General features: G+C 44.3%; 1 protein-coding gene across 2 annotated transcripts in view; it reads left to right on the forward strand.

Moving 5' to 3' along the window:
• ADAMTS17 (ADAM metallopeptidase with thrombospondin type 1 motif 17) overlaps positions 1-10,938 on the forward strand; it is a 167,607-nt gene that overhangs the window by 150,951 nt on the left and 5,718 nt on the right. For both annotated transcript variants that reach the window (XM_035130683.3, XM_035130684.3), the window contains one exon: positions 220-372. In XM_035130683.3, the coding sequence (XP_034986574.1) occupies positions 220-372 (153 nt within the window). The remainder of the gene's footprint in view (positions 1-219; positions 373-10,938) is intronic.

Genomic DNA, 10,938 nt, shown 5'->3' on the forward strand with positions numbered 1-10,938 from the left:
ATGGCTAGAGTTAACACCCAATGTCAATCTCCCACCAATAAGCCCGCAATCTCCCGATCAAAATTTTATGAAGATTATTGTGAGAAACATTTGGGAAAGCAGAACTCTTTGTATCTGAAACCACTTAGGAAAAACTTGTTGGCAACAATAGATTTTTGTTCCGTTTTCGTCCAAGTCAGTTTTCGTCAACAACCAGTGATTGTGCCCATTGCTTTGCAGTGCTCGTCCAACTGTGGGCAGGGGAAGAAGAAGAGAACTGTCACATGCACCAACCCCCAAGGGAAGTGTGATGCAGCCACTAGGCCGAGGGATGAGGAAGAGTGCGAGGATTACACGGGCTGTTATGAGTGGAAAACAGGAGACTGGTCCAAGGTAAGGCCATGCTTTCAGTCCTGTATGGAGCCTTAACTCCAGGCATCCCCAAACTTCGGCCCTCCAGATGTTTTGGACTACAATTCCCATCTTCCCCGCCCACTGGTCCTGTTAGCTAGGGATCATGGGAGTTGTAGGCCAAAACACCTGGAGGGCCGCAGTTTGGGGATGCCTGCTTAACTCAGTAGTGCAGATACGGCCACTGGTTATCTCTTAGTGATTATTAAGTTTTAGAAAGACCACAACTCGGTGGTGCAGCACATGATTTCCATCCAGAAGGTCTGCCTGAAACCCTGGAGAGCCCCTGGAAATAACTCTACCAACCTCCATCTGTTCCACCACTGTTGCTGCCCACTGCCATTGCAGGCAATCTTCTTTGCTCATCTTAACTCTGTTTCCCAAGGGATCCCTGCTGGAGAATTCTAGTATCCAAGGATGATCAGGGTGCAAGAGGCTTCCATTGTGTTCTCTTGGCCCAAAACAGCCACACAGAAGCAGGTTCCCTACACAGAATGGAAGGTGTGTCAACAATATTGGGCTGGGTGGACTAATGATCCGATTTGGCATAAAGGCAGATTCCTGTGGCTCTCAGCCCCTCTACATTGCTTGCTCTCATGTTTGCAGAGGGGACTGTATACACTAATCAAACTGAGGAATCAAAGCTTTTGCATGTAGTGCAATATAGCTAAGGAAACACTATTCCCATTCTCTGAGCCAAGTAAATCCAAGGTAAATCATAGAAGCATGAGAAAAATGTAGGAAAATTCAGTTTAGCTCTGTTAAAACTAGGATTGCAAGCATGGATGGAATCTTCAAGAACAGGGTGGAGACGTTGATGGTGTGCCCATGTGAAATTATGCCCCCATAGCTGCTTTATGGTTTCCAAACTCTTGATACTGTGCCCATGTATTATTAGCCACTGAGCCAAGGAGAGGAAGCTGTTCCTAAACACCCATCTAGTTAGGAGGACTCGAAATATATTCTCACAATAGTTTATTTTCACTTCCAAATTCTCAAACTGGGATTGAGCCTACCCCACTGGAACAGGAATTATCCATGGTATATTTGGACTGAGATCAGCAACATACATATAAGGCCAAGAAGCCACATTCGTAAATGGGTCTACGGACAACATTTCATTGTTCTGAGGCATGCTTGTTACTTGAATATGTTGGGGGTTTTCCTTTTGCAGAGGGTGACTGAATAAATGAGCAGTGGAGTAACAGGAGATGAGCCAAGAGGGAGAGGATTGAAATATGGCTTCCTCTGTGTGGATTGGTGGATCTCTTTAAGATCTTTCCTTCAAGGCCTACTAGAGCACCTTATAAGAAGACCACATAGTTCAGACGTTCTAACTTTGGCATTCTGGCTATGCTGAAACACTTACTGGGGCAGCTGCAGTACAAGCACATCCCTGGGGCTTCATATGATTTCTTTATATCTGGGCTGTATGTGACCATATAAATCTGGTTTTGTGGAGCCAAGCAAATGTTAGGTTAAGAAAGTAGAGACTATAGTTAGTGTCACAGATTTACACCTTTTTGTTTCAGCTTTAATTCCCAGGATCCTTTGACAGTTTTGTTCAGTAAGATGCTGAGAATTCTGTGGTAGAAAGCCAAAAATTCTCCCTTTCCATAATGCAGTGTGGACAAATATTCTATTAATTTTTCCTTAGCGTGTATATCAAGTCCCTTTACATTACTAGATTCCATGTTTTCACAAGAAACAGAAATTTCCCAGGAATATTGTATTCTACCTTGGTCATATAAGCCTGTGGAGGGGAGGATATTTAAATACTTCTTTTATATATCAATGCATCCATTCCTAGACTTATCCTCAAAATTCACATTTTTGTATGCATGTCTTGAGCCAAGTGTCAGGGCTGGTGTGCGGCTTCCCACAACCAAAGACCACCAAGGCTCAGTGGTGGCTTTTCAGATTTTAATACTATATACAACGAGTTCAGAAAGACATGGCCGCCTATTCCGAGTCAGAATCCAGAACTGGTGCGCGTCTCGATCTACACCAGCAAAACAACCTTGGCCCGCCTCGTTTCCTTCTTTGCTCCTGACGCTTTCCCCGTCTACGGACCTCAGGGGAGGGAGCGGGGCCAGGACCCCCCCGAACTGCTAAACAGCCCCCTCGATTCCCCCACTTCCGATACCTCGGACACCTCCTCTCCCCCGCGCGCGTTGGTAGCATCCCTAGACCTCTCCGCCTCGCTCAGAGCCCTTGCACCGCCTTCCGGCTTGCTCGGCTGGTCCCCTTAGTTCCTGTCCCTGGGCGAACTCGCTCCCCTCCCAGGGTCCCCTGACACCAAGATCCATATTTCAAAATTTGAAGAAGTGTCAAATCTGATGGATATTGCATTAATATCTGTGCATAGTCTGGAAGCTGCAAATTAGGTCAATTCACTTAAAAATGCAGTCTGAACAAAATTCTATCCCATGTCTAGTTAATATACATATATTATCTTTGCCCACCTAATGGTCTTTAAACAAAGAAGCTGCTTTTTCCAAAAGAATACACAGAATGCAACAAAAACCAGACAGGTTCAGTAGCTTCACCTTAGTTTCCAAAAACTAGAGCTGAATTATGTTGAAATATAAAATAAAATGTCCAGTAGCACCTTAGAGACCAACCAAGTTTGTTCTTGGTATAAGCTTTCATGTGCATGCACACTTCTTCAGATACACACAGTATATACACAGAGCAGTATTACTGTATCTGAAGAAGTGTGCATGCACACAAAAGCTTATACCAAGAACAAACTTGGTTGGTCTCTAAGGTGCTACTCGACAATTTTTTTATTTTTTAATATATTTCGACTGCATCAGACCAACACAGCCACCTACCTGAATCTAGAACCATTGAATTATGTTGTTAGTGACTGAATTCTAGCAAAACAAAAACAAAACCTACCTAGTCCATTCTGGGTGAAATTTCCACTTTTGACCAGTTGACAGCAAGAGTGTTTGTGGTATCAGGTGGCCAAAGTAAGTGTGACTATGGGCCCCTTCAGACTGGTGTTTTATTCTGGGTATATTCTGCAATAATTATTGACACTGACCCGAGGGTCAGTGTTGGATTAATTCTGCTTTATTACATAGTTATTCTACAGTGCTTCCCTATGTGACCACATTATTGCTGTCCAGAGAAGCTGATGCACAACAAAAGGGGATCAATAACCAACTGTAGAACATTTGTGATATGAAAAGTTCTCGGATTTCAGTAGGAAATTGCAGGATACGCACTGATTGGAAATGAAGCAGTATTACTGCCCCCAAACCTCTGCAGGCACAAAGAGCATTGAAAGCAGGGCCATGCATAACTGCTCTGATAGCATGAAGAGCACAAATCATCATATGTACAATAAAAAAGGATGGCTGGAGGGGCCCTATATGAACTTGCATCTGAGAGAGGGCCTTCTCACTTACTCACTCCCTGCTAAGCCAATATTTAGGTCGCACTGAGAATTTCTATCACCAAATGTTTGGAATATTGAACATTATATTATTCATAACCTGGAACATAGAACCAGAAGGGCCAGCCAATATAAATAGCCACTGTGTATTAACAGGTGAAATAACATTTTTTGAGGCTTACAAAACAAAAACCCCTCCTCTTCAGGCTATGAATTGACCATAGAGTCTATTTTTCAGAGTGGAGCATATGAAATAGTTGCAGTGCTCTCCAGTTTTTCCCTTCGAACTGTCATAAAGCAGGATTTGAAAAAAGTACAATGACTGACGGCTGTGGAACTACAGCAACCAGTGATGGTGCAACTGGCAGCTTATGCTTCTTTCATTTCTAGGCAAGAGTGGAATTCAGCTGATACTAATTCACTGAATTAGCCCTTGGGGCCCTCAAATAATTATCTAAAGCCATCGGTCTCCTATTTCATACTGAAGCCTATGGGTGGAACCCAATGGCTGTTGCTCTGCTGATGGAACACATCCATCAGCAGAAAGAGGGAGGGGGCCATTTTCAGCCATTCCTTCTCCTTCCTGGCAGATAGTCTATATCTGCCTGCAGCCCCCACCCAATCTGTTCTGGAGGTTTAGGGGACTCTCCAAGAAGTCATTTGCATGCAGGCTGCTTACAAACACAGCCTCAGGAGCAACGCTTATCCAGGAAACTACAGGGCATGTATCTACTTAACAGTAAAGATTTATATATAGCTTTACAATGTTAAAAGTGGTTCACATTTAACCGCCACCCTATAGGCAAGTACTGTTGTCACTGTAGGATCTTGCCTCAGGCTAGGGGTGTAAGAAGGCACAGATTTGTGTTCTAATCCATGTTCGTTGCATGCAGAGCTGTGTCCGTTCCACTGCAGTTTGGCTTCTGACAAAAGCCATGTCATTCTGTCTGCTGTGGTGGAATTCTACATAATTAATTGCAATGGATTAAATGATTCCACAGCATTCCTTTCCGTGCAAAGGAAACACAATGCAAAAGTGGGGGTGGGGGTACACATCTTCAATTTTGTATCACTTGCAGACAAAAACAACAACAGCAAATACCGATCATGTTCTCTGGATTGATTTCTGTTCCGGACGTGGGACAAATAAGCAAACGTCATCCATTTCCACTCACACTCTCATTTCCATTTCCACTGGATTCCTCCACCAACTCTGCCTAAGGATCACCTAGTAATTTTCATAGCAGAGAAAAGAGTTGACTCAGGGACTTTCCGGCTGACAGCTCTGACTCTTATCAGCCCACTCTGCAGCACTACTAACACTTTGCTACTGCTGCAAGACTTTGCTTTCCTAGAAGAGTGGAGAAGGCAGAGCAGAAACTGGCTCCCGGAGGCAGAATCACAATGTGCATTTATTTACTTATTTCAAGTAGGAGATAAATAGCTATGTAGTTAAGGCCAGCCTATGATAAGCAAGCAGCCCCCTTCTTTTCCCCCCTCGCTGGGTGGCGAGCATGGGAATCTGGCAGAATGCCCATGTTCCATGCCCCCACTCCAAGCTGGGAAATGATTCTTACTTTCCATGTCACGCACCTGACTGGCAGTGCCTCTCCACAAGGCACCCCGGGGACCCATATCCGCCTGGAACACATTTTGAAGCATCAGCGAGAACTTGGCAAACGAGAGAGCATTGAGAAGGCTCTTGCTGCCGCCGCCAAGTCATGTCACTCATGATAAAGTGCATTTGAAAAATTGCCTCTAGCCACCTGCCCTCCCCTGCCGTGAGGAGCTGCCAATTGCTTCTTCGGCATCCTTGTTTCTGCAATCCTGGCTGCAGGTATCCATCCCAGTAGGACATGTGAAACCTGGGGGAAGTCTCATTTCCTGTTAGAATAACCTCTCTTTTGTGCCGTCCCCCCAAGATGTCTTCTATGTGGGATTATCAGTCATCCATCATTGTAGGAGTAATGAGAGATTTCTAATTGCAACTGAATCATTTTGGCAAGATCAAGTGTAAACCATATTCTATAAAACCAGGGAGAATAAAGAGAGAGAAAACAAGAGAAATCCGAGGTACACAGGGGGAAATTTTATTACAAACAATATTTCTATTAAACTGTATTACAGATAATGTTCTGTTTTAGCTGTTGCCACAGGTATAAGAGCTATCATGACACAGAAGCTAAGACACTGCACAATAAAACAGAAAGGCCCCATTAAAACACCACAAACTTGTAGCCTTCACCAAAGCCTCTTTGCGCATTCTCAAGTCAAAGTTTTTCATGCAGACACCCATTAAACCAGGGGTGGGGAACTCCTATCAGCCCCTGCAAGTATGGTACAAGGCCTGGGATTATGGGAGTTGTAGTTCAGGAACATTTGGAGAGCCACAGGTTCCCCATCCCTGCATTCAACACTCAGTTCACATTCAAACTATACATTTAAAGTACATGGCTTCCCACAAAGAACCCTGGAAACTGTAGTTTGTTAAAAATTTATGGGAATTGTAACTCTGTGGGGATAAAATACAGTTCCCAGGATTCTTTGGGAGAAGACTTGTGCTCGAAATGTGCTTTAAGTGAATGGTGTGGCCGTCAGCCTAGCCTCAGCCTCCCACATCTTCTGTAGTATGGAAAGGATAATACTGCTCGGGGAAAAGAGGATATTGATGTATTTAGGAAAATTGGGTAAGTGAATGCATAAGAACAGGAGAGGTGTACATGGTCAGGGACTGCAACTACATACTGCTTTGAAACCACAACCCAAAATGATGGGATGTAGCCGTTGCAAGCCTCTAGGTCGATTGGAAAGTGACAAGGAGAAATTCCATTGGATTAACTTAAGAAAAGTTTTAGTTTTAGGTGGGTTGAGCCAAAATACATCTGATAGCACCTGTCTGCAGATTACAGGTGATATTGTGCTGTTTAATGATGCCCATCCCCAATTTTACATATTGGTTTGTTTCTGGAGCAATGATGAAATGTTTGCAAAGAGATTTTGAGGAGGGTTGTTTTTTTAAAAAAAAAATACGAGACACAGCCAGCCAGACATTTAGAACATGTGATTCTTCAGCCCATGCCAGAGGGCTTGTGCAGATGGAATCCTCATGGACGCGTACAGATCCTCTGCGTACTGCTCAACATGCAGATGTTGCACGTACAAATGTCGCCTGCAGAAATTTCTGCTGATGCAACAGTTGGGTTTGCATTCCTTCCTGCAGCTCTTTGCAAGATTTATTATTGCCCCAAGAAAGAAAGCAATAAGGTGATAAGGTTGCCAGAGCTCCTTTAGGGAGAGTGTGCATGGGGGGGGGGGGTGTGTGGATTATCAGTAATGTTAGATGATCAGATCTTCACTTTTTCAGATGCTTCATTTGTAAAGGAATTTCACATTGGTATCACCTGAGACTGGGTTGCTTTGTGCAAAGTGGTTCTATGACTACATGCTAGAAATCAAGACAAGGGACTTCTGGGTCATCACAACCATCAGGAAAAGTCACTTTCTCCATTGTAGGAAAGATCGGTCCCTTATTTCCACTGCTGGTCAGTTGCAGTTTTTGAACAGTGCTTAAGTGTGGCTGGGGCCACAATGCAAAAGGGAAAAGGGATGGGGAGGGAAAAGGAAAAATTAAGGCACTAGTTCTGATAATGATCATCTGGGATGGAAACTATTCAAAGAGAGAAAGAGCCAAAGTTGGCCAGCAGAGCCAATGGAGCAGGTCAGGCTTCCCATCTCTCCCTCTGCTTTTGCCTTTCATGTGTTCTTCTTACCAACCGCATCCCCCTTCCCCTCTCTTCCTACTTTGGCATACACATACTTCCAGGAAGCAGATGGATTTATGTACTTGTCATCTTGAACTCTCTGCTCTTTGAAAATGGTGAAGTCATTTTTAATTACACGCAGAGATGAAAATGCTGGCCCCATCTTGTTCTCAATATCACCTGGGCTTTAAAAAATACAGCTTGGAGGCAGTTGGGGAAAAACGTGGTAGGTAGATGCCCCTTTGCATTCTACAATATACTTGTAAGATCATCCAATACATTTTTTTCTCACCTCGATGTAATCTATTCCTTTTCCCAATGTTGAACTATTCCCCTTGAATTCAGAAGGCGTTCTATTTCTTACCCCCACTGGAATCAAACAAATCATTTCCTTGACACAAAAAAACTGAAAGATGGTTTTTGACAATACTAGGGACAATCATTATATAGCTTTGGTGTTTCTTTCCCTCTTTGTCCTTTGCTCTCCCCTCCCCCCCCTGAAAAGTACGTACCTTAAAGTCTGCTATGGACTAATTAGATTGCAGCTCAGGTGACCTTGGTGGCACAGAGTGCCTTCCATCAGGTTTGATTGGTGGCCCAGCTGTCCCCCTATCTAGACAGGGATAGCCCAACTTCTGTTGCTCAAGCTCTGGTAACCTCTAGGTTAGATTACTACAACATGTTATACGTGGGGCTGCCTCTGAAGACTGTTCAGAAACTTCAGCTGGTGCAGAAATCAGCAGTCAGGTTGCTCACCAGGGCAAGATGGTTTTAGCATGTGACACCAATCCTGGTCCAATTGCACCAGCTGCCTATTAGTTTCTGGACCCAATTCCAAGTGCTGGTTTTGAGCCATATAGCCTTAAAAAGGTCAGGACTACAGTACTTCAAATACCTCCTCTCCCCATATAAACTGACCCAGATCCTGCCCATGTATGTTCCATTAGTTCTGAATTAATGATGCTAAAAGTAATTGTTGGAGTTGATTGACCGTTTATGAAAAAAATGCATCATGTACTAATTAATTCTGGAAGCTTTAGCCCAAATTAATGGCATGGGCATGCAGGATATTGATTTTGCAAATCCTCATCTCAGGATCCAATCCTTCATTTTAGGGTATGAAACTACAGCCATGTTCTGTCAGTGAATGATTTACTGGAAATCCATCTGCTACATTCACGTCTACTTTTCATTCAAGTTTTAAAAAGAGTGGGATAGTTGGTTGAGAAGGGAGAGGGGAGCAGTTTCATGCTTCATCACAGCTAAATCACTGGACCTAAGGGAAGCCTTCCTGCACCGTCAGCTCTGCCTCTGGCCCAGCCCGTATCCAAACCCACACCCCCATTTGCCAATCCTGGGTGCAGGTTTGGATCCGGCTCCTGATAGGTGCTGCGGGCTTACGCCCCTGCCGCCCATTTGGACTGAGCATTGATCTTATGCCATTCTTGTCGGGGCCTTTAGAAGAGCCTCCGCCGTCCCACCATGACACCACACCGAGAGGGTGAGCAGACATACCACTTCACACCACCTGATATCTACTCCAAACAAGAATTTTCCTCATATATCTACCCCAGAATCCAATGCCAGTTGCAAATCTTTAATCTTTAAGAAGGCCCATACAAGTCATACTACAGCCAATGAGTTAGAAACAGGCATGTATACATCCTGCCAGACTAATCTTGATTCATTTTTAAAAACTGGCTTTCTAGCATAGTAGATTGTTGGACTGCTGTGGACATAATTTGTGAGCACAGGCGCTGAACCCTGTCCGTGGAGCCTACCCCCCAAAGAATGAGACCAGAGACCAAAGTATGGGTTCAAATTGGCCACAACTTTATTTAACTTCAGAATGTGGGGAACTTGGCATAGGCCTTGGCATGTAACCCTCTCAGTCCGTCCGGGACTGAGGATGTGCAGGGCAATGAGGTGCAGTGGGAGGGGACTGTAAAGCACACACTTACACAGCGTGCCCTCCCACCTTACCTCAGCCAGGAGTTTGACCTACGTGCCACCGCTCTAGGGCCAGGGACTCCTGCAAGCAACGCTTTAACGGGCCCTGCAAACGCTGCTGCGTGGGGGTGCATGAAATGCCTCCCCCCAACTTGAAGATAGACTAAAGGATACCTTGCCAAGGCCTAAAAACTGCCAAAGTTGTGACAAAATGCTACGGGGAAGGTGAAACCTGCCAATGCAGGGAAAATTCATTCCCTGTTCTGAATACAGCAACCATCTTACGATCATAGCAGCGACCACTGACCTGGAATGCAAAATATTAGGTTGCAAGAAAATATCATTAATTTGGGAGGGATGGGTGGGTGAACCTCTTTCCCTTGGCCTTCGCCCCACCCCCAGCTGGCCATTCATTGTCCTCCCAGGCCGGGGGCAGGATGATACCCACCCAAACCCAGGTGGGAGGCACCAGACCAGGTAAGCCCACTCAGTTTCGCAAACCCCGCCCACCTGTTGGGAAGGGAGGGCGGAAATTATCTTCAATTCAGTAAAGCATTGGGCTACAACCCTCTTTAAAAAAAGGTACAGGTATAGAGAGGCAGGGAATATCTGGCTTAGCAGTAGTACAGAATATTATAGTTCAGCAAAAGCTAAATTTGTGTCTGCAAAAAGGTGGAGCTAATGCAATTTGCAGTTGAACGTTTAGAGAAACCTTTTGATGGCAAGAGCAGTTTGTCAGTGAAAGCAATGGTCTAGAGCAGCCTTTCAACCTTGGAACCACAGATGTTATTGGACTACAACTCCGATCATCCCAGATCACTGGTCCTGCTAGCTAAGAATGATGAGAGTTGTAGTCCAAAATCATCTAGGGACCCAAGGTTGAGGAAAGGCTGATCTAGAGTGGTATTGGGCTCTCTCTCACTGGGGTCTTCCAGCAGAAATTGGACTGGCATCTGATGGGGATTTGGATTTGCTTGATAAGTCTAGATGCCATGTATGCCTCTCTTCAACTTGCTGATTCTCTGAATCAAATATCAGCCACATGAGACATCAATATGAATGTGCATGTGTTTATGAATCAGCTAATAGAATTTTTTAACATGCCTGATGAAATTATTCTTTAAGTTTAATATATATATATATATATATATTGGATATTAACCTAGGAGGGAGAAGGGCTCTAGCCAAGTCTGCTCCTTACCATTCTTATTTTATATATTCAGGGATTTCTTTTTTTGATGGGGACCATTCAAACATACATTTCCACCACCACATCTTACAGGTTCAATTAGTGCACTGTTGAACTATATATCTGGACCAGGACATCAAAATTATCTCCCAGTGAAATCAGTGAGACTTATCTCCCAGTCAGGCTGTATAGGATTTGTCAGGGTGTTGTTGCAGCTACTCCCGAGTAAAGATGCTCGTCCG

Source organism: Zootoca vivipara, chromosome 13 (assembly GCF_965207765.1).
Source record: "Zootoca vivipara chromosome 13, rZooViv2.hap1.1, whole genome shotgun sequence".
Lineage (NCBI taxonomy): Eukaryota > Metazoa > Chordata > Lepidosauria > Squamata > Lacertidae > Zootoca > Zootoca vivipara.